Source organism: Rhinolophus ferrumequinum, chromosome 12 (assembly GCF_004115265.2).
Source record: "Rhinolophus ferrumequinum isolate MPI-CBG mRhiFer1 chromosome 12, mRhiFer1_v1.p, whole genome shotgun sequence".
NCBI classification, from domain to species: domain Eukaryota; kingdom Metazoa; phylum Chordata; class Mammalia; order Chiroptera; family Rhinolophidae; genus Rhinolophus; species Rhinolophus ferrumequinum.
Genome location: NC_046295.1, coordinates 13,913,472 through 13,938,357, shown reverse-complemented (window position 1 = coordinate 13,938,357; position 24,886 = coordinate 13,913,472). Strand labels below are relative to the sequence as shown.

The 24,886-nt window shown below is 43.9% G+C and overlaps 1 protein-coding gene across 3 annotated transcripts in view; it reads right to left on the bottom strand.

Moving 5' to 3' along the window:
* MOB3B (MOB kinase activator 3B) overlaps window positions 1–24,886 on the bottom strand; it is a 183,864-nt gene that overhangs the window by 24,084 nt on the left and 134,894 nt on the right. For all 3 annotated transcript variants that reach the window (XM_033123582.1, XM_033123583.1, XM_033123585.1), the window contains exon 3: window positions 11,662–11,864. In XM_033123582.1, coding sequence (XP_032979473.1) covers window positions 11,662–11,864 — 203 coding nt within the window. The remainder of the gene's footprint in view (window positions 1–11,661; window positions 11,865–24,886) is intronic.

Below are 24,886 nucleotides of genomic sequence, written 5' to 3'. Positions count from 1 at the left end.
TCCCCGCTGTGATTGACATTCTGTAGCAATTTCCAACACTCCAGACACAGTAAGCGTAATTACGATTCAGTGCCCCAGAGACCAACAGCATGCCGGAGGTATCTGAGCTCCTCCCTGAAATGGGGATTCTGACATGAGACCTAGCGAGAAACACTGAACAGATGGTCTGAGTCTCTCTGTTCTTCATCTGTAAACTGGGAGAGAAGTGGCCTCGCAAAGAGAAGAAAATCATCCTAGTAGCTTACAGAACTAAATGGCAAGGCTGTCTTGAGGCAGCATGGGGACAATTTGGAACACAGCTGGCAGCCATTCATGGTGGAAGAAGGTATTGATAGTATATTTTAGGAAGTAACTCTTGAGGATAGAGCCTCGAATTCGGTGGTGTCCAAGAGAAAGGTTCACGGTGAATGGAAATGTTCTAGCCAATACAATGTTCTATCCAATACAATGGCCACTAGATTCATGTGGCTTCTGCGTACTTGACATGTGGCTAGTGAGATTCAGAAACCGGTTTTTATTTTTATTTAATCGGAATGAATTTAAATTTAAGTAGTGACAAGGGGCTAGTACTGGACAGTGCAGCTCCAGGCAGTGGGTTGAAGGGCATGATACGTTAAAACTGGGAGTTTCTTAAAGAACGGAGATATATCTTATTTGACTGTCACTTCAGCACTCAGCACGATGGCTGACATGTTGTAGTTTTCAGTAAATGCATGACAGACCCCTCCCCCCCATAGCCAGAATAGGACTGACTTTATAATACAGAAGGTAGACTGTGTAACACTGTGTTGTCAATATTTCCCAAAGGGTATTTCAAAGCCTTAGACCCACAAAATGCTCTGGAGAGAAAGGATTCCCTGAGCAAATACATCTGCAAGTTCTATGCCTTAGAATTATGATGCCCACTAGGGCATTAAAGAGACTGGAATACCTTTCGGAACTCCCTGTTTCCCATAGATATTTGACCATGGAACCCCTTTTCACATAATACCTTTTGACATCCCTTAGAACTAGTCAATTCTGGGAAAAATACTCTGGAAGATGCCATAGTAATGACAGGGTAGGAGGAAAACTTCCAATGGATTCCTTGAAAGTAGGGACCTGACTTTCAGCACATGGTCAGCAAGTAATAAATATTTACTGAATGATCTAGAAATGACTCACTTCCAGTCAAAATCAGAGGCAGCCTATAAACCATTCCCACTCGGCAGAGGTAAAGAGAGAGGCAGTGTGTGACTTGTAAGTCTAGGCATTCTTAGGCTGCCTTAGGAGCATACCTGCAGAACTAGTAGATAATCTGACAGGTAAGAATTAGACAGAGGTATGCAATGCCCAGCTGGAACAGAAACAATAAGAGTTATGGAACTACAATAATAGTTTTATAAGACTATGTATTTTAAAATTTAAACCAAGCAGCTAAACACTGAGAAGTCACTATAATTAGACCATTCCTTTGTATCAGAAATCCCATACAAAGGAATCACCAGTCCGGAGATATGGGATGGTGTAAACCAGGAGGGGACATGGGTCTCTGGGGACAGGAGAAGAGACGGGTCCTCTTTGGGAAGAAAACTGATAGAACAAGAATATGATCGAGACCAGGGCAGAGACATATTCCTTAGCCATTTCTGGTCTTGGTTTTTGCTCATATCTTAGTAAGAAGGGATTGGAATTAATGTTAGATTCACACTAGAGTTTCAGCTAAAAATTATTTGTTGTTATTGTACATACACTTATGATTAAGTGTAATAAAACTATATATAGATTATTCAATGGTATGAACTAATCTCTTTTCAACAAATCCCTTTTGTTCTCTTTTAAAACTTGAATTTAGAAAAACAAAACGAAACAAAAAAACTCCTCTTCAGATCCAGTGAGGTAGAGGAATCTGGATGAGAAAAACCCCGACCAAAAACCTTCGGTCACGATCATGGTACCATTGCTGGGCTGTCCCTGCAAAGCCTGTCCCTGCAGGGTGGGACATGTGACATGTGGATGACCTGCAAATCTTATCATGTGCTTCGAATCACTGAGATCTGCCCACTTAAAATAGGGGCTTCAAAACTAACTTTGTGTACATGTTATAAAGATAACATCACCTCAATGTTTACCAAGATGCTTACCTCCCCTCTCTAGGAGGCCTCCCCCTCCATATCCAGGGAGAGCTTAATTGTTTAGTCCAAAGGGACTGTGGACATCCAGCTCCAAGGACAGTCACAGAGGCTTCTGCACCATCACTGGCTTGCCCCTTTGGGCATCACAGCTCTTTGAAGGGAGAGCAGAGGGCATGGCCCGAGATAGGAGAGAGCACACTCGGAGCCCCTGGTCCTGGGCATATAGGATGCTTGTCATGTGCAGCTTCGGTGATACATGTTTGTAACAGAAAACTTGAAAAGCCCAACTGGGTATACGGGGGGGAAAAACATTACCCATAATTCCACCAACAGAGAACCACTCTTGACACTTTTTGCCGTATTTCCTTTTGTCAGTTTTTGCCATATTTCCTTTATATGATTAGATGATTATAACAGATAATACTCACAGATAGATATATGATTAGGGTGATTTTCCAATATAGTTTTGAATCTTGTTTTATTACTTAATATTATGTGCTGACAATTTCTTCAGGGGCATTGTCTTCAACTCTAATTAATCATATTTTAGGCCCTGAGATAAACCAGACCGCATCTCACCCTAACCCAATAAAAAACAAACACACAGACCAAAAACCAACTACCTATCATCCTAGAAACCAGCAGCAAAAGCTCTCTGGATATCAGCAAAGGATGGATAAACAGAACTGACAAAGGCCTGTGGCTGATTTTGCCACATTCCCAATAACCCAGCATAATCAGTTCATTGAAAAGAATCCCACATTTCTCTGCTATTTTTCAAATTGACACTTCAGACTCTGTCTGCCAAGCCTCCTAAATTGGTCTCTCCCACTCCTCTCCGGGCATTTGGGTTACCCTGAACTACCACCAGCTGATGGCATGCTGAATACACACACTCCATCACTACACGGACAAAGTCCCACGAATACAATCCCGAGCTACTCTCTGTGCCAGGTACACCCCGTCTGCTAGCGTGCTGGGCTTTAATTCATGAAGTCCTCTCTAAGCAAAGAGAGAGGGTCACCTTGAATGAAAGGTGACAAGGCAGGCAAAACATCATGTCAAAGATCAGAATCTTGTAAGACGAGCTGGAGGGACTCTAGATATGATCTCTTTCACACATGGGGAAACTGAGGCCCTGAGATATTACCTGCCTTGCTCAGGGTCAGACAACTTAAGTGATAACGGATTAGTGGAAACGTCATTGTAAATTACAGGCCAAACTGCCAGGTCCGCGGCTGCAGCTCTTTTTTCTTCAATGCCTGTGTCCATGTCTGACCCATTTGGCTGGACGTCAGGGAACCCGCCTGACAAGCAGCAGCTTGGAGGCCTTTGCACAGATGATGTTTCAAAAGAAAAGCTCCTTTCAAAAGCCGCACAATGGCCCTTCATTGCTGGCTATTTTGGGGAGCAGCTCTGGCTCATGTAAGAGGCTCTGCTTCTTTTCATAGTCCTGACCTGATCATGCATTCACAGGCCAATCGAAGCATCTCCAAGGGAAGTGTGGATGTGACCTGGACCAACTCTAAGGGGAACACAAGGTCGGAATATGCTTGGACCTAGATGGGCTGTGTTGGGCCTTTAGGAGACAAGACTGTCCGAATCTTTGACTTTCAAACTGTTTTTCTTCCATCTGGTCCTAAAGTACCCATTTTTAAAGCAGTGGTTTTGGTGCTAAAGCCTAAAATCATTTGGTGCATGAATCTCAATCATGAGTCAAGAGGCACTGCCTACAAACTAGAGGAGGACGGGAAGCTTTGGTGTGACCAAATGGCGGTAATGAGTCATGAGGGATGGAGAGGAACGTGGTTTGCATGTTGAGAAATTGCCCACTACATGTGTTAGAAGCAAAGGTAACAAGTGAGGAAGAGATGAAATATGAGGTCAGACAATGAAGGTCGCAAACTCATCCTAGAAAAAGTGCTACATTCCTCACTGCTGAATATCACTACGGTCACCTTCGAAGTACTCCCCTTGGGAAGCTATGCACCGATGCCAGCACCTAGTCCATTCTTCAAAGCAATTTTGGAACTCTTTTTCTGGAATGGCCATCAGAGCTGTCGTCGTATTACCCTTGATGTCCTGGATGTCATCAAAATGTCTTCCTTTCAATATTTCCTTTATCTTCGGATAAAGAAAGAAGTCATTGGGGGCCAGGTCAGGTGAGTAGGGAGGGTGTTCCAATACAGTTATCTGTTTACTGGCTCAAAACTCCCTCACAGATAGTGCCGTGTGAGCTGGTGCATTGTCGTGATGCAAGAACCATGAAAAGATGGCGAAAAGTTCAGGTCGTCTAACTTTTTTATGCAGCCTTTTCAGCACTTCCAAATAGTAAACCTGGTTAATTGTTGGTCCAGTTGGTACAAATTCATAATGAATAATCCCTCTGAAATCAAAAGTGGTTAGCAACATCGTTGCAAAAAGTTTGCGAACTTAACTGTCACACCTCATATATGTAAAGAACTTAACAGAACATCTGAAACTCAAGAAATGGAGCCAGTGTTTATTCCTTGGAAATGCTTGCACCTTGCACCAGGTAAGAACTGTGTCATACTAGGGAGAGTCACACTGAGGAGTGAGAATGAACAGGGCTTGGTTTCTTTTTCTCTGTGCAGCCTTCCCATCTGAGGAGTTTCACTTCCGTCCCATCACCCTCTCTTGGTTTTCTCTCTTCCACATTCTGTGCAGCAGTAGTGGGTGTGTGGTTGGGGCCAGGGGGGAGGCAGGGAGGCCTCAAAATCTAGAGACACCTCCCAGAGATACACAGTGTTGCCCTAACCGTGAATCATGTCCACAAATCACGATCTTTATGTGACCGTAATGAGTGATAACAATAGAAAACAAGATTAGTGGAGCCAAATGTTATTAAATTGGGTGGGCTACACAAAATCAAACCAGTTTCTTCACTGGATGACTTCTCAAGGCCTTCATCTGCGATTGTACATTGTGAGTCTTTGAGGGCAGAGATCATGTAGCCTTCTGGTAAACTCATTGGACCAAGGAAAAGAAGCCTGTTTTCCCTGAGCATTACCTAGGACCGGCATTTTGAGGGATAGCCTTAGCCAACACAGCTTGAGATTTTTCTTCTTTGCTTTAGTTTCCTAGTTCACTGAGCTACCAACCTCACGTTTTAGAAAAGGAGATGACATGCTAAAAGTAGTAATTCTCAAGTAAGTACGTGTCACCTAGAGTCTTGCCTCTCGGGATGTGGTGTGGAAACCAGCAGCATCCACATCATCTAGTAACAAAGTGTCCGTGCTCAGGTCCCGCCCCCGGCCCAGGGGCAGCGCAGCGGAACCCACACCATGGCAAGATGCCCGGGTGAGTCATGGGCACGTTCAAGTTTGAGAGGCAGACTGAGGGCACTAACGGCAATAACTCTGATTTCAGCATATCTGGGGTGAGGTCCCTATCTGTGCACGTTTTAAAATACCACTTCCAGGGGATTCGGGTACAGCTGGTGTGAGAACCCCTATTGAGAAACCGTGACGGAAAGCGCTCCTATGCCCAAGCGCCCTGCTAACGTGAACAGAACAGCGATGTGGTGACATTTGGTTTCACAGTAGCTCCTCTACCAGGTATGCGATGGTATAATCACCTTCATTGTTAGCTATAAGGAGAAGCCCTGAAAAGAGAAGGTGAAGGCCCTAGACCACGGTTACCCAGGGGTCAGCAGGTGCATGAAGGTGAACAAGCACCTTCCTTTCTTTCCTCCCCACCTCTCCAACCTCTCTCCTCCTTTTTCTAATCAGCTCTTTTTTTAAAAAAAAATAAAGTTTATTGGGGTGTTAATGGTTAGGAAAGTTACATAGGTTTCAAGGGTACAATTCTGTATTACATCGTCTGTGTATCACATTGTGCATTCACCACCCAGAGTCAGTTCTTTCATCACCATATATTTGATCCCCATTTACCCTCATGTACCATTCCCCTCCCTCCTTACCCTCTGGTAACCACTAAACTATAGTCTGTGTCTGAGTTTTTGTTTCTTTGTGTTGTTCTTTTGTTGCTTTCAGTTTTATATCCCACATATCAGTGAAATCATATGTTTCTTGACTTTTTCTGCCTGACTTATTTTGCTTACCATAATAATCTCTCGATCCATCCATATTGTCGCAAATGGCACTACCGTGTGTGGGGACAGAGCCAGGAGTGCAGTTTCCAGGTTCTCGACCTCATGTGGAAAGGTGCTGGCTCAGGTAGTAAATGGCCATCAGCTGTGGCTAGTTGGCCGTCAGCTGTAACCAGTGAGCCATTGGCCACTAATATAACTGCTGTGGCTACACCAGCAGAAAATGGGGGTTAGCAAGAAGATGATGGCTGAGCCTGCAAGCACGGATTGCAGTTAGCACAGCGAATTGCAGCTAGCAAATGATGTTGGTTGGCAGAGAGAAGTGGACGGCAGGTTGCGGATCGCGTGGCTCCTGCTTCCTGTGTCTCCAACCCAGCCACCAGCAAGAGTATAGGGGTATGGCTCTGTGGGTGTTCCTTTTTGGCCTCACCATGTCCTGTGTTCTTATGTGGGGAACGGGACCTGAGACCTCACATGACACCATGCATGACACTGTGTTTCCCCAAAAATAAGAGCTAGCTCGACCATCAGCTCTAATGCATCTTTTGGAGCAAAAATTAATATAAGACCCTGCCTTATTTTACTATGAGACCGGGTTTTATATAAGACTGGGTTTTACATAATACTATATAAGACCGGGTCTTTTATAGTTTATAAGACCCGGTCTTATATTAATTTTTGCTCCAAAAGACACATTAGAGCTGATGGTCCGGTTAGGTCTTATTTTCGGGGAAACACGGTATTGCATCTTTTCCTAGCCACTGCACTCTTTGAGTCTGCTTTTGCTTTTAGTGAAAGGCCAACAAAGCACTGCTGGTTGCTTGTGCTTGCTAATGATAATTCTGATTGGCTCAGTTCCGTCAGCTGACTCATAGGGCTGCCAAGGGCTGACAGCAGTCTGCTTATTCAATCAGGGCCTGGCCGATTTTCGAATTACCATCATCATTTGGACTCCTTCCCTCCAACTGTGAACTTGCTTGAGTTCAAGTTATCTTCAGCTGTTGATTTACATGAGAAATGGATCCTTTGTCACATCTGCGTGTCAGTCCTCCAGCCTCCCTCCCTGTTGGAGACCCAATGAAAGGCCACGTGTTTCCCTGGGTTCCCAGGCTGCTGCTGACCAGCAGGTCCCAATGGGAGTGAGGAGGCAAGCCCTGTGGGCGGGTGGCCGTGCTGGCCTCAGTGCACTGGCCAGGGTGACCTCTTTCCAGCTTCTCAATTCCAAATTGTATTCCCACTCACAGGCCTGATAGGGTGATCAACCATCCCAGTTTGAGAGGGACTGAGAGTTTTCCAAGGGTACGAGATGTTTAGTGCTAACTCTTGGGAGAGTTGGTCACCTTTTGCCTGGCAAACCAGGACATACAGGTAGTGTGAGAGCATTTAACATCCCCGAGTGATCTAGTTGGAATCTAGAACTGAGAACTGACAGTTGGGGTCCCATCTTTCTCTGTCAGGCCTAAGACTGTTGCTGCATCTCTTCACTGCTCTGCACCTTACTTTGCTTTTAATCTGCATTGCTAACCCAATAGGATGAAGCATTGCTTCCAACAATGGATAAATGGAAGTCTCTAGGTGTGTTCTGAGGTGAGGGAGGTGCCAAGGAAGGAACATTTGGTATGCCATCCCTTTGAATGGAGGTGCGTCATCCACAAAGTACTCTTCTCAATTCAAAAATACAGCTGGCATTTATTATGTATTAGGCAACACGGGCAACGCAAGCTCGTGTCTTGTACACTCCCAGCCCTCCAAGAGCGAGACACTGATACAGTGAACTAGATCTGCTACAGGGCTACCTGGGGGATTACTAAGATGGCAAAAGGCCATGGGATCTAGGGAAGGGAGCATTAGGGTACCGCTGCTTACTTATTATATGCTAGTTACTTTACATTCATATCTGACTTAAAAACTAACATTTCTTAAGCATTTACCATATGACAAACCCATTTAATTTTTACAGAAATTCTATTTTTGTATACCCAGTCTATGAATGAGGTAAATGAGGCTTTGGATAGCCAACTCTCTTGTTCAAGATTGCAGGTTAGTAAAGGAAGGGACCAGGGTTTGAACCCAGAGAGCTGAGTCTTGTCTCCAGCACTGTCTGAGACCCAATCTCTCCCCTTGCTGGGGGCTGGACCCTCAACACAACCAGGGTGCTGGACACTCAGTCAACATGATACAAAAGCAGCAGGGTAGGCTCTGGGGGCAGAGGAGCGTGCAAGCATGGCGGAGGAAAACATGAGGTGGCGTCTCTGATGCTATACTGCGGAATCCCAAGGCATGACACCAGGAATGTCCCACTGGAGGTGTGGGAACTCTGGGAATGCTGAGGTTCTGAGGGAAACTGGCCGGACAAATGCTGCCCTCTGACCCCATTCTGCATTAGAGTCTAAAGAATGTACAACTAGAATGTGAAGCCAAATGCCTGACTCCTTTATCATCATCGTTCAAGGGCTGAGGATGAACAGCAGTTATTATTTTACATTTTTTTAGTGTGCATTTGTAAATTCTCAAAATCATATCTTTCTTGCGCACTTAGAGCTTGCTTTGCATACGTATATAGGGTACCTTATATGCGCAAAACAAATGAAAATGTGCTGATTTGATATGCTATGACTGATTTTAGTATGTCCATTGCAACAGCACAGTTAGAAGTTAGGTATCTAGCACTATCATCTACTGAAAGTGTTCATTTTAGTCATAACAATCCACAGATACAGCTTGCTTAGTGGACACTGGACTAAATATCCAGAGCCTGACATTATAGGATTAGTGTCCTCAGAAACATTCTCAGTGTCTTTTTCTGTTACTTGATAGGCTTTGGTTTGTGTAAAATGAATATATAATTTCAGAAATTAAGCATTACTAATGCTTGTTATTAATAGGTAAACAGCATTACAACTAATCTTCCTGTAATGATAATGAACAAAGCATTAAGGTACAAAGGATACTGTTTCAAGCAAGACTTAAAGAAATACAAGCTTCTGAAAAACAAAAAACAAAAACAACGGATACCCTTCTTGTTCATTTCCACTGTTAATAATTCCAATTGTAGTCTTTTCCCAAAGAGGCTCTTATCTGGAACACAGGGTTTTGGGGGTCCTGCCTGTGACTCTGAGACTCCAGTCAGCTCCTGGCACTGCCAGGTGTTAGAATCCCTGTGGCCCTTCTTCAGAAAATAACAGTTGTCTTATGACAAAGAAAGGCTTTCTCTGCTTGCTGACTTACACCCAGCTTAGTCCTACAATGGCCTTTATGTTTTTGTATGTTAAGAAGAAACTGACTTCCAGATCTATCCATCTGATGTTTCTGCTCCTTTAGGTCAACGAAACCAAAACTATGCGTGCTTAGTAGAGCCTCTTCTTTCTGGTCGACCTTTGGGGAAGGTGTTACCCTACCACCTGAACATGTCAATGGAAGAGAATGGAACTAACCTCCCAGAAGCAGAACCATGTGCTCTATGAGATCACAGTGGTGTCTTTCCTCTCTTCATTTACATGGCCCCTAGCCACCCTTCCCTTTGTCCTTGATATTTTCTGAAATCCGCTTTATCACTCTTTCCAGTATTTTAACTCTCTTGAGGTGTTTGCACAACCTTTTCTTCAAGTGGCTGTTTCCCCACAACAGCCTTTATATACAGGACAAACTAGCAAAACTCAATCATGGGGTGCAGCATTTCAGTTTCTTTCCACACTAGCTGTCCAACCAAACTCAGAGACAATTTAGTTTCTGTCCCCAAAAGCTTTCAGAAAGCTGTCGGGAAAGAAAATGAAGAAAATCAGCACTTCTCTAGGCAATGATATATCCCAGTGGTACCCAGAAAGTCTTGCTTTATTCCAGAACTCTTGAGTGGTGCAAAGAAAAATTTTTTTGCCATGTACTCTCATAAGAGCACAAGAGCAGATTTCAAGATCAGAAACGCTAAAGGTGATACATAAAATTCACCAACCTTTTGCCAGACGCAGGTCCTGTACTATATTAAACATGTCTTTTATTTTTTTTGTGTTTTGGGTCTTTAATCTCTGAGTCCTTGCTGACTGGAGGGATGGTCTTCCAGGGCTAGTCAATTTCTAGATAACGAACAACTCACTCGCAAGCTGTTTAGTCACCAACCAATACAAACCAGCAAACCCAGAGCCCACACCCCAACCATCTCCTCTATTGGCTCTCACAGTTGGGGCCACCATTCCTCTGCCCTACTCACCCCACAGCCAGATACCAGACAACCTGGGCAGCCCTTCGGCCCCAGAGCCCACCGAAGTTATTCAAATTAGTCAATCTTAAACCCGCTTGCCTGCCTCGCCCATTCCTTCCCAGGGAAACCACAATAAAGGCTCTTGTCCACATTTTCCCTGCTCCCTCTGCCTCTGACCAACCCGGCTGCTTCCCTGTGTGGCCCCAGGACATGGTGTACCCCTTTTCTTGGGATCTGTGAGTATTACAAAGTATCTTTTCCATGGCAATCATCTCCTGATCTGTTGGCCTCACCATACACAAGTAATAATAAAACCTGTATTTGAAAAAACATGTACATAGAGAGCCAGAAAGATAGGGTAGCAAAAGATGACAGCCTGGCCCCTGCATTCTGGACATTATTCAGATGGACTCGAATGAAATTTAGTTGGCTCTGTCAGTCACATGTAGCAAAACTGCCACTTGAACTGTTTCAAGAAAAAAGCATGATTTTACTATAAAGCACTGTACTATCTTGGCTAAGAAAGTACTCAATAGATCTAATTAGAAATAGCTGTAATGAGGGCATCCCATTAAGATACCACATGTGACAAAAGACGATGGGGTTTTTCGGGGTCTGTGACTTCTAATGCAGAGATTGAGTTCAATGGTAAAAATAACTTATGAAGAAAATGAATGTAGTCCCCATTCACTTAAACGATAATAGTAAAGTTTTATATCAAATGTTCTGGATTCTAATATATTCTATTAAAATGGTGTCACAGGAGCTTGAGTACGCAGAGCAAGGCTTACTTCTGTCTTTATCTCTGGAGGAAAAGCTACTCAAAAGCAGTTGTATTTGACCTTGCCTGCCTAGCAGCTGTCACACAGTAGGTGCTAAATATTTATTTACTGACTGAAGAAATGTTTCTGATCATCTTTCTGTTAACAGTGTAAGAGATGACAGAAGAGATCAAAGATGCCCATTTAAAGGATTGAATAAGTAGGTGACTGATTTGGGTGCTGAGAATTAAAGCTAATCCCTTTGGCCAAACCATGACAACCCCATGACTTCATGCCAACTCTCGGAGAGAAATTTAAGACTCTTATTTGGTAGCTGAGGACATCTTGGCATCTCCTAATCTTTAAGTGACCTCTAAAGCCTGTCTGATTCTGCAATCCTTTGGCTAACAACTAGCCATTAGTGAGCATTTATGCATGGGCCTCAAAGTGTGCTCTGACAAATGGCTGATGAGCTCCTCGGGGTAACCTGGGTGCCATCCACCGCACGGTGACACTTACCAAGGGCTCCAGCTCCTTGCGGTCTATGAGGTTCATCTCTGTGACGAAGTAATAGAAGTGTTTGTAGCAGGTGTTGACGTGGGCCTCTGCACCCATCACGATCACCCGGTCGAAATGGTGGATGTACACATGGACGAAGACCCGGAAGAGGCGGCACAGGATCTTCTTGCAGATCTGAAGGAAGTTCTTTGGGAAGGGAACACCTAGAGAAGGCAAAAAAAACAGAGAGAACAAAACCATGACGAGAAAGCTTCAGCAGGCCCCGGCGCACACGCAGGCGGCTGGCGCTGGCGCTGCCTGGAAAAGTGGCTCGAACAGTGTTAAATTCAAATGCCAACAACAACCAGGAAGAGAGCCCAAAAATGAGGGAGGAGGGCCAGGTTTGTTTCTTTGGTTATGCATTTTTTGGTGCAGACATGCAGAAATATTTATGTTTACATAGAAACATTCTCTTTGCCTTCTTGCCTTTTAATTTGTTCCCCTCTTTATAGAGGACAAGAAAGTTCACTCTCCTCCTACTTCTCATCTAAGAAAACTGGTAGGAGGAGGGTGATGCTACAGGGAGTGAGTGTTTCTCACTCCCAGAGAAACAGGGAGTGGTGGGGACTGTGACAAGTTGAAATGTCCCTTCTGGTCGAAAGCAGCAGCCGCTGCATAACACCAGCCAACGGTGGCCATACGGGAATGGAGGCCGAGGGCTGTGAGAACTTTTGATGTTTCGAGATAATTTAGAAATCTGGAGTTCTGTGAATTTGCTGCATTTCTTTAAACGTTAGCAATTAATCTGAAGTTTTCAAAAATACCACGAGTCAAAACGAAACATCTTTCTAGGTTAGATTCAGCCTGCAGGTTACCAGTGTGCAAATTCTGATACAAATTTCTCCTGAGATACACTGTTTCTGAGGTGTATGAGGGCAACAAATGTCATGGACGGTTCATATCAGGTTCATTACTACGTCAAATGGAGGCAGATAAGAGCTGGGGGCTCATTTTTCATAATACAGGGTGAGTGGTCAGCGAGGCACCCAGATTTCCCATCTGACCACCGCTACTCCCAGTTTGGTCGAGCAGCAAATGACAGCATCACAAGCCTACTTCCTCTCTCCCTCTCAGACAGTGCTTCAGCTCTTGTTATTTACACTGTCCTTAAGTGGTGACATGTTGTTATGGATTCCTAAATTAAACAGACTTTAAATTCCGACTCTGCTCCTTTTCTGGCTGTATGACCATGGGCAAATTATTTAACTTTTCTGAGTTTCAGTTTTTCCATCTGTAGGATGCAGATAAAAATACCAATGGTTGTGAGGAGTTAGAAGTGGTGGTACCTGTGCATTTTGGTTTCTCGTCTATAAAAGAGGTGTCATGATAAGGTCTTCCTTGCACGGCTAGGAGAGTGAACATGAGCAAAATCCTCCTATAGTGCTTAAAACAAAGTAAGAGCTCACTAAATCAGTATGACCCCCCCCCCCTTCTCTCTGCAAGGTAAGGTCTGGAGCATCTAGCTGTTTTTATAAGGAAAATTACCACCCTTATCAAGAAAGGTAGACATGACCACCGGCCTTTCAACAGAATTGTAGACCATGTTCAGGGCAAGCCGCTGGTCCCAGAAAGTCTGGAGTTTTGCTGTCTGTGCCTCCACAAGGTCCCAGTGGCAGCTGTGTGGTAAGAGACACTGTAATGGGAACACCTGGGAGTCCCAGGGCCAGATGAGAGAGACGGTACATGGCTGGCAGTTGGCAGAGGCAGGACCGGCCTCCCCAGCGCCCGGCAATGATACCGGCTTTTCTTTAAAAACAAAGTGGCAACATATCAAATGAACCCAGGGAGAAAAGAGACTCGGGCATAGCTTGGCAGCTGACTGTCTGGGCAACAGATGCTGGGATGTAGGGGGAGGGGGAAGGTAAAGCTGGGAGAAGGTGGAGGGCAGCCCTGCAAAGAGCTTATGGGCTGTTTCCTCTGCTGAAGGGGGCAGGGGAGGCGGGGCAGTGAAAACCCCTGCTGCCAGGCTGGAAGATGGTCTGGAGTCTTAGAAGCTCGAGTCCCAGAGGCAATGGAATCCCCTCTCAGACAAGTGTGTTCCTGTCAGAAGGGGATTCCTGTAAGTGCCAGCGGCTTGACATATGTTACCTATCTGTGAAGTAGGCTTTCGTATTCCTATGTCTCAGATGCAAAGCACTGAGGCTCTGAAGCAAGGATTCACTTGCTCCAGGCCACTTAGCTAAACAGTGGCAGGGCTGGGATTTGGACCAAGTCAGCCTGACTCTAACGTGCAAAAGATGTGGTTGTATTTGGAGTGTGACTCGCTCTCTGCCAAGGACAGAGGCCCAGCTCGATAGCTAAGCACAGTGACGCATCTAAAGGTTACTCTTCAGTGACACAGAAATATAATTTAAAAAAAGAAAAGGGAGAGAAGATTGAGAAAAGTCCACACCCTGAGAAGCCACAGATCCGAGGTGACAGAAGTCAGCTAATACACTGCTGCCTTTAAGGAGAAATGTGTTTTCTCTGTCCATGGGGCTAAAAGTAAAAGCTAACATTTACTGAGCACTTACTATGTTCTCGGGACTGTGCCCAGTGCTTTACATGGATTAGCTGACTGAGTCCTTAAACAGCCCTTGAAGACAGACACTATTATCGTTTCCATCTCACAGATGAGGAAACACACTCGCATCCCTACCTCGGATCAGCTTTGAGCTCTTGGCTCTGTCCTCCTTTCCATACCGAGTCTCTGGCCTTGCTTTGGCCATGACCTTGGTTTGCTCTTGCCTCTCCCCTTTGGGCTAGAGCTGGGAATTCTATTTAGAGTAGATGAGAGGAGCTGGTTTTGGAGTCTGGAAGACCTAGCGTAAAATCCTAGCCATTAGCTGTCTAGGCAAACGACTTCGTCACTCTACTGCATTATAAAACCGAGAAAAACATTTACTCTAAAGTGTTATTATAATAGTATCTGTACTGTGCCTGGCACTTAGTGGGAACTGTGGTACTAGGCTGTACTTTTGTTATTTCCCTCCTCAAATAGGTAAGACCTTGGGCTCAGAATCTCTTGGCTCTGGCTACTAAGTTGGGCCTGATTTTCCACCATTCCCTCCCTCACATGTAGTTCATCCTTCAGAAGAGAACATTGAAAATGGTTCAAGTTGGGACATGCTCAGTATGCACCCATGTCACCCCAGGCCAGTCCTGGAAGCTGAGAACTCCTAAACTGGCAGTCTGAGGGAGTCCAGCATTCTCTGCTAAGCTAGAGGTAAAATCCCAGCACGCAGAGCGTGGGGTTACCAATAAGAAAGCTACGTGACATTTGGGAAACACAGTCAATAGTATCGATGGTGTAGGGGCCAACTACCTAGTTTGCGTGCTCTCCTAACCCTCCTCTTCCTTTCTCTTCTGCCTTCCGGGTGTTCGGTTTTGTGTGCAGGCATGTGTACATGTATGCATGTGCATGTGTGTTTTCAATAGACTTTCTTCTATAGAAGGTGGGAAGTTGGAAGAGATTACCCCTCTAGCTGCAGAGAACTGGATGTTCGCCCTCCCCCTTTTGGCAGACTCTGGAACTCTCACCCTGTGTAACTGGCCTCACGGCAGCAAGACAGGACAAGAGTCAGCACTGCGGACCCACTCCCTTCCCTGGCACGATCCAGAGCAGCCAGATCATGAAAATTGATTGACGTGAGGGGTTTTTGTCTTTATGGTGCCACTAAGAAGCATCCACTCTCCATTACCTAACCACAGAGGAGTGAGCCCTGAGTGAAGCCTGGTATGTCCATGTATGATGTCATTTAGTCCCCGTGACACCGTGTGCAGTGGCATTATTTTTTCAGTTTTTTTAAAAAAATATGTAACTGAGGCTTAGCTCAGATAAAGTATTAGCCCTTGGCCCCACAGTAAAAGGAGGTGGAGCCGAGATCTGGCTCTAAAACTCAGGCGTTACTACAGGCTCCGTGGTGGCAGGGAACCTCACTGCTGAGATGGACCACCCTTTGGCCTGCACTTACATCAGTACTTGGCTTATGGAAGAAGCTCAAGCAATGTGTTTGTTTGTTTTGAATGAATACAGTCTAGCAGTAGGAAGAATGAAAGGCAAATGGATCATCTTGAACGGACACTGACTGGGCCAGTCACCACGGCAGGCTGAACCTGAGGAGCTGGGCAGTGGCGGGGCCTGGGCACAGGGCAGTCTGTCGGTCCACATGGCACCACTGGCCCAGTTTGGGACAATGTGCAAGCCCCACCTTCTGTCTCTTCTGCTTCTCTCAAGTACATAAGATACTGTGGACACTCCACTTTAGTATTTCCCAAGGTATGTTTTAAAAACATCATTAATCCTGGGAGATCCTTGGCTTAAAAATGCAGGTCCTGAGGTCAAATACATTTGCAACAATGCTACTTTCATAGAGGTTTACAACATACCCATGCTTAGTAAAGGATCTGAGAATTTCTGTAGCAAAAAGTCCTGTTTAACTCCGGGACCTCCTTTCCCCCATAATATTTATCGGTTTCAAACACAGAATCTGTAATCAGACTTCTCAGGTTTCATTTCTGGCTCTACTACCTATGAACAATGCAGCCACATACAAATGGCTTAGTGTCTCTAAGCCTCAGTTTCCCCATCCGGAAGGAAACGGATGTTCATGTGATCTGTGACTCAGGAGGTGGTGAGGATTAAGTACACATATATAAAAGGCTTTGCTAACACCTTGCAGATAGTAAATACCCCTTGTGAACTGTTAGTTTCAGTATCCCAAGGACCACGTGCTCTTTGTAACGTATTTGGAATTAAATTCTTCCTGCATATTACATTCAGGCGGGCAGTCCTGGTATTAGTACATAAACTCTGAGTTTGCAAAGAACGTAGAGTGGCAGGTACTCAGGTAAGCCCTGAGTTACATTCTGCCTTGTATTGTTTTCTACCAGTTTCTCATACTTATGTCTTGTATTACTTTAAGTTCCCTGAACAAAGAGGCTGTTTATACTTCGATTCTACCTTTAAAAGCACCTGGCACAGAGCTTGGTAGGGAATACTCATCAATCAAAATTGAATCACAAAAGAGCAGTGATCTTATTTAGTCAAGATGTGAATCCATCATCTCTTATTTGGGGGAGGAAAAAAGGCTACGGCAGAACTGATAGCTTTTTGCCAGAGTCTTGATAGGGTCCTGGCAGGGAACGCTGCACACTGCTTTTGGGGAGAAGGGAGGAGAGCTCTGTGATAAGAACATTTTGATCTAGCTTGGGGTGTGGGAAGAAAGAATCTAAAACTCTTCTCTTTTTATCGTTAAAATCCCCCTTCTTTGCTTTCCAATGTTGTTTTTCCAATGGTGAGAGTTAATTTTCAGTCACTGTACTCAATTAGAAAGTTAATGCCAGACCATATTAACCAGCCGTCTTAACTTAATAGATTGCATGTTTAAAGGATTTGGAGTTAAACTTTGATGAGTCATATAATAACCCAGACAAACCGTCCAAAAATAATCCCAGACAGATATGTACTGATGATACAGATAACAACCTTTGATCAGGAGGTCTCTGAGCGATGTACAGGCATGGACTGATCTCAGAGCATCTCCTTCTTTCGTCCCACCCTGAGCCACAGCCCTACGACTCTCAGATTCAAGCAAGGAAATTTCATACTCCAAGAAGTTGGCTAAAAATGAGAATAATGTGTTCAGATGCGTGCTGCACAAAGAGGTGATAGACATCTAGGTAACAGACAGGAAAGATAACCTTGGACTTGGATGGCCTTGGGTCATGTGGTGGGGCTTGGTCTCTGCAAATGGGTCAGTACTGAAACGGAGTTAGTGAACCTCACAGACTGAGCTCAGATTCCAGAGTGCGATGAGGCAAGAGGCCTGGGCCGAAGTCAGAATCCCAAACCAATCACTCAACGTAGTTCCGGCAAGAATGTGCTCCACAATGGGACTCCAAGCTGGACTAGAATTTGCTGGGTGATCAGGCCAAGAAAGAGGCAGAACAGACAGGTGCGGAGAAGCTGGCAGGTGAGATGAGCCTGCAGGGCCGGGAGCCTGTCTTGAAGGCCTGACCGGGCAGCCCCACAGCTCTCTCTCTGCTGCTTAGGAAGATTTGATGCTCAGCCGGGAACCAGCATCTGACAGCCCGCAGAGTTTATGAATGCTTCTAACCACAACTTTCTGATCTGCAAGCCATGTTCAGTGGGAGAGCTAAATCGAGCATGGAATACAATAATTTTTCTGGGGCCCCATGCCGATTTGCCTTTCATCTCTGACTTAGTAAATCTCCTTTCTCCCAAACAAAACTTAATAAAAATTCCAGTAATTTCTGAGCTTCAATCCATTTTCCTTATTCCTCTTTCTCCCCTCCCTTCCCTGAATCCCTCAGTTGCCCCATTCAATCCTTCCTTTTGGGGCACCCCTGCAAGAAAGTAAGTCATCTAAATGGCTTGTATGTTTTCTTTTATCCTGTTAGGGAGGCTGCAAAGGGAGAGCCCCTCAGAGAATGCAGAAATGCTTTGCTGAGAGGGCCACAGATAGGACACTAAGGTCCCAAGTCAAACAAGACCCAGGTGGCAGTTTCTGAGCTAGCTGGTGCTCATTCTGTTTTCCTTGTTTTCTCTCTTATCTTTTGAAGAGAAAGCCCGATGCTTGGGGATGAGACTTTGGTCTGTGATCGTGCTGGGCTGAACCTGGCTGTGGAGATGTGGAGAGTGAGAGCTAAAAGGTTGTCTGCAGGAACACCAAATAACTGCCCTCAAACACCCCACGTTCCACGAGCAGCTAGCATTTACTTCACCCCGTCGTTTACCTAGTTAATGCCTCCTTTTCCTTAAGAGCTCAGCTCAAAGGCTCCCCTCGTCCCCAGACTCAGTTTCTCTGGTGTCTGCTATCTGCTCCCGAAATGTTCGTGAGCACAGATCCCGGATGGTAACTCTACCCTTCTCTGTGGAACCGAAGTCTGCCACTCCCTCAGGACTAGACATTCCTGGAAGGCAGGACGTCGGTCGATCCAGGTTTCTCACAGATGGATCCTTAGTGCTTAGCGTAGAGGCTGCAGCAGGGTGGGTAAGTAATAAATACTCGTGGATGGCTGGACGATTGTTGAGCTCCTATGCCATCTACTTACCCTAACGTCAGAGCTCAGAAAGTTGAAGGGGCTGACTGGGATTTACAGGGCTACCGTGCTTTGTGGTGGAAAGGGATCTGAATTCAAGTCTGTCTAATTCCAGAGCCTTTGCTCTGTCCATTCTTCCAGGGAACCTGACAGGGCTCTCATAGCTCCTTTCATCTCACTCCATTCCAATTGGGGAAACAAAATTTGTTAACAGATGGAAAAATTTGTTAAAATTTGTTAAAAGGTGGAAAAAGGTGCTTTGGTTACTTCCCCAAACATATGTGTCATCGGGATGAAGACTGACTGGTTAAGCATCTGGCTTTGGAGCCAGACATACTTGGGTTCTCATTCCAGCTGTGGAACTTCCATGCCACCTGTCCTTGAGGAAGTTTGCTCACTTGTAAAAGGCTCAGTTTCCTGATCTGAGAAATGGGGATAATGCTATCCAGTTCTTTGGGACACTGTGAGGATTAAACAGGAAACACAGTGCCAGCAGGCAGTCAGAAGGTCTTTAGTAACTGGCAGCCGATGTTACTATTATTCTAAAAGTAGCTCTTCCTCCTCAGAGCCAAGGGAGGGGATGGGGGTGAAATGAAACACGGCAGGCCAAGCTGCCTTTTCTCCAAAGGGCAAACTCTTCCCTGGAGAGTAGATTTGGAGCCAGTGTGATATACGGGAACATCCTGTGAGCTGCCCAAGGAATTTCCACATGACACAGATGAAACCTAAGGCCCTGGCCAATCCTTTGGGGTCCCCTGATGGCACGTCAGTTACAACAACCAGAAATGCCCACATATCTCCTTAAAGCTGTTACTCATGTTAGATAGCATTTGTGCCGTCCCTTTGGTCTTTGGAGTCCAGAAATAGGATCGCACGTGTGAAAATCCTTCTACAAGTCATAAAAATCACTCATCCTCAAGAACTCATGAATAAAAACAACATCCCACCCACGTGGGAAAAGAAAACAGACCTCTTCTGGCAGCGTGGCTGAGAACATACCATTTCCAAAATACTTGCAAAACAAAATGCAACTGGATCACAAGGAGAATAAAACAACAACTAATAACACATATCTGTTGCTTAAAAATACACATCCTCCTCCTCTTAGTGACTGTCCTGCCCGTTTCATCCACATTCTCCTGCTTCCTACAAAATGTGTATATGTTTATCTAAAGAAGCTTCAAGCTCTTGCTCATTCCTCTAAGCAGATGTTTTGTGTTATCTCAGAGCGCTCAAGAAAGTGTCTGTTCATCATGCCAAGGAAAACAATCCCGTGTAGCAAGACTTTGTTCCTTTGCCTAAAACAAAACAAAAAAAACAACAACAAAAAAAAACCAACCAAAAAAAAAAAATCCCAAACAAACTGACAGCTGCAAATGGTTAGAAATAAACTGGCTACTACTCTATTCTCTAACTCCCTCTGCCATTCCCTAGCGCCCCCTGCGTCACCCTCCAACCTATTATCACAGTGGTTGCACCAAAGAAAGGAAAATAGACTAGTACGTAATGATATGTTCTAAACAGATTGTTAATTCTTTCAGACATGCCATTTGCTGGGCGGAGGAAGTACTGTTTCAGCTTCCCAAATGAGTGACTGTAAGTACAGTCTGCCTGCTTGTCGCACTTCCCTCTTCTTCCCCAGTGCCACTTTTCTGCTCCCTGAGGCTGTTCCCTATCTGCATCCCCATTTCCGGGACGGCTGTTTTTACCCTCTGCTGTCACAGCACAGAGTGGGAAGTTGATCAAGAAATACCCAAGAAAACCTGAGAAAGGTATTCATTCACTATGGATTAACAATAAAAGCCATATAAACAAACTCTAGTTAACTCATACCTGCCAAGTTTGCTGAAAATCAACTGGGCGAATGAGATGGAGTGAGCTGAGAACATGATGTTGGCGGACTTCGTTACTGGAAAGTTAGGCAGAAGAACCAGTACTTTGATCATAAACCCCAGTTCAGGATTTGAAAATAGATGATCTATTCGTATTAATCTTCACAAATAGAACTTTTCTTTATTCACCAGCAGAATCCTTCTTCCATTATCTGAAGGGCAATTAATACCAAGCCTTGTCTGAATAGTTTCTATCTATAAACTTCTCTCCAACCTCACTGCCGTTTCCCTAGTTCAAGCTACCATCACCTCCTACCTGGTTTGCTGTAGCTCCCCTTCACCTGAGCTCCCCTGCGCTACTCTTGGATTTCTCCAATCTCCACCTGGCAGGTGGAGAATCTTCCTAATATGCAAATCTACCCAGGATTATCTGTCTTGCATAAAACTCTAAAGCAGCTTTCTACTGGCTCAAGGTAAAATCAGAGCTATTTAACATGGCAGAGAAGACCCTTTATGGTTTGATACATGTGTCTCTCCATCACCACCTCTGGATCCTCCCGACATGCACAGAATATTCCAGCCCTCCAGAGCTAAGATCCTTCGCTGGCTCACTTCTGGGTCAAAGTACAGCTAAATTCTCAGACTTAGCTGTGTAAAGTAGCCCCCGTTATCCACTAGGATACGTTTCAAGACTCCTAGTGGATACCTGAAACTGTGGATATTACTGCATCCTACATATATTATGTTTTTTCCTATACATCCACACCTGTGATAAAGTTTAATTTATAAATAATGCACAGTAAGAGATTAACAACAACAATAATAAAATAGAACAATTAGAATATACTGTAATAAAAGTTATGTAAATGTGATCCCTCTCTCTCTCTCTGACAACTGATCTGATAAGTGAGATGGCTACTAAGTGACTAACTGGTGGGAGCATACACAGCGTGAATTTGCTGGACGAAAGGATGATCCATGTCCCAGGCCGACAGAATGGACATGAGATTTCATCACGCTACTCAGAACGGTGCACAATTTAAAACTTATGAATTGTTTATTTCTGAGATTTTCCATTGAATATTTTCATACCTCAGTTGAATGCAGGTAACTGAAACCATGGGTAACTGAAACTGCAGAAACAGAAACCACCAATAAGGGGGGACCACGGTATCTGTCAATTACCTACTTCAATGTGGTCTGAATCAGGAATCACATATTCAAATGCCTTTGAGGGTCAGAAAGGAACAGAACAGAGTAGAGTAAGCCGGGCGTAATACAATAGGGAGTGGTGTGGATTGTGACAACGTGGCGAGTGCTTTATGCAGGAAAGGAAGAGAGCCTTTCAGTCTTTGCTTTTTTGTGCAGGAATATAGTTTCAGGATTGCCAGACCTTCTGGTCTTCCAAGAGTGTCTAGAGTTTGCTGAAAATCAAATGGGCAAATCAGATGGAGTGAGCTCAGAAGTCTAGATTCTAATCTGAAATCTCTTCATAGTTAAATATAGGTAACTCAAAAATATTAAGAAAAATGTTTTAAATATTTTATCAACACTATTTTTATACACAGTTAACTCAGCCTGGAAACGTTGGCTCTCCATACGATGACAACTTAGTTTATAAAATTTACATTAAAAAAGTTAAAAATTAAAAAAAATTCAAAAAAACACACAAAACACTCTGGTAGCAATGAGCACACACATGCAACACACAGATCTTAGCTTCTAATACTATTCTTTCAATAAAAGGAATCAGGACTCCTTGGAGAAATGGCTGATTCTAGGGCTGGGGCAGGAAATACACAAGATGGCATGGAACACTCAGCAGTGCCAGACAGAAAGGAAGTCCTCACTGAAAACACAATGTTGGTGGTCTGTCCAAGGGACGCTGGAACCAACCTGAAAGAGCTCCTGAATGGCCAAAGCTGGAATCTGAGCCATAAAATAAATGGAGTAGTTAGGGATTATAATCCAAATCATAACCCAAATAAACATCCATGAATTCAGACTGATATAAATAAGTGATGGAATACATAAAAGGAGAATAGACAAATCTATGCAGTAGAATTCCAAATTATTTATGTGGATATTTTCCCCTGAACAAGGTGGAGCTCCCTTCTCCACCTTTGACGGTGGTGCTTGGAAAGCATACAGCAGTGAAAGGGAGGTAGGAAGAATAAATTTATGCGTTAAGAACATCAATGTTAAGTCATGTTCATGGCATATGCCTTTGATATAAGGGGATGCAAATGTTATTTCATCTCTGTGGTCTTCCTCCCATAAACCCATAACCCTATTCAAACCATGAGAAAAACAGACAAATCCAAATTGAGGGACATCCTACAAAATATCGGACAAGTACTCCTCAAAATTGTCAAAGTCATCAAAAAACAAAGAAAGTTTGAGAAAACACCATAGCCCAGAGGAGCCTAAGGAGATAATGTCGAGTAAATGTAATGTGGTATCCTGGATGGAATCCCGGAACAGAAAAAGGGCATTAGGGAAAATCCGGTAAAATTTGAATACTGTGTGGAGTTCAGTTAATAGTGACGTACTGATGTTAGTTCCTCAGTTATGACAAATGTATTACAAATGTAAACACAAATGCAATGTAAGATATCACCAACATGGGAAACTTGGGGAGGGATATATGGGAACTCTCGGTGTTATCTTTTCAGCTTTTGAGTAAATCTCAAACTATTCTAAATAGAAAGTTTATTTACATTAAAAATAGCCACGCTGTGGGACAAACATATTTGATCAGGTCCAGGGGCCATGAGTCTGTACTCTTTGGTTTATGCACCGACATTTCTATGTTTACTGATGAAACTCTCTGATCAAGACTGGCTACATAATTTGCAGAGCCTCTTGTTCAAAAACTATTAAGAATGTCAATATGGCGACAGGAGAATATTAAACCAGCACAAGGCTCTACTGAGGGCAGGTAGGTGTGACCCTACAAGGTTCCATACCTGATAGGTTCCATTCTCTGATATGCAACACAGTTTGATCAGAGCTGTCAAGCTAGGAGTGATCCTTGCTACATACAACTCCCACCACACACTCCATTCTTTATTTGTTCATTAAAATTTAAAACACTAACAAACATTTGTCTATTTGGGGATGTGCTAGATACTAGAGATTCAGCAATAAACAAAAATATTAAATTGGAGAGATAAATCACGAGGTCATCTAATATGTAGTTGACCCTAGGATCTCCTTCCAGGTACAGACACCCATGAGGTTCAATCCCTCCCTCTCTATTTTCCCCTTTCTTCCTGTCTCACCCCTAACACTACTTATGACAATGGGACTTTTGAAGAAAGTGGATTTTTAGAATTCTAATATTAAATGTGTAAAAGCTTTATGAGGCTCATTTTCCAACACTGTCAAATAAGTTTCAATTACATTGGCTCCTAGGAGAAATATTTCCTGAGCACCTAATTGCACGCAATATTAACATACGTTAATATCATTCATTATCCTAAACCAACAAACCCAGGAGTTGTTCCCCCCACTTTGCAGATGAGAAAATGGGAAGCCAAGCGAGGTTGAGTCACTTGTTCAGATGACACAATAGGTGAAGGTGGTGAGCTGGAACTTCACTCCAGATCCACCCCAGTCCAAAGCATCCATTTCTCAAATAATACCCCGCAAAACCAAGGCAGTTCCTTTAAAATTATTTTAAAAATTAACCTCATCTTCAAGAAAGTACCTCTCAGTACAGACACACCTCAGAAATACTGCAGGTTTGGTTCCAGACCACCTTAATAAAGTGAGTACTGCAATAAAGCGAGTCAATCTTTTTTGCTGGTGGAAGGTCTTGCCTTGAGTTTGTAAAAAATACATTTTAAAAAATACGCAACTCCTGTGAAGTGCAATAAAGTGAAGTACAATAAAAAGAGGCACGCTTGTAGTTAGTTTTTAAAATTCTCAAGTGAAATAAATTACCGCGAGGCCATTAGCCAATTTTAAGGTCCAATTTTAAGGTGACTTTTGAGAAGAGAGTTTTGGAAATTTGTCTTTTGCAATTTTGTGGAGGTGGGTGGGAAGCGGAGTGAGGGGACAGGTGACTAAAGCAATTGTCTCTCTAGGACTTAAGATTCTAAAGCACAGGTGAAAAACTGAAGACTGCAGGCCAGCATCAGCCAGCAGGTATGTTTTCTTTGGACAACAAAGTATGTTTGAAATGCGGCCAACATTTAGAAATCGGGAACTATAATTCAAAGATCAAGAATTCTGCCTTCTCTTGGAAAAACTCGGAAGACCTGGCCCAACTGGACTGAAATTCCCTCATGGCAACAACTAAGGGA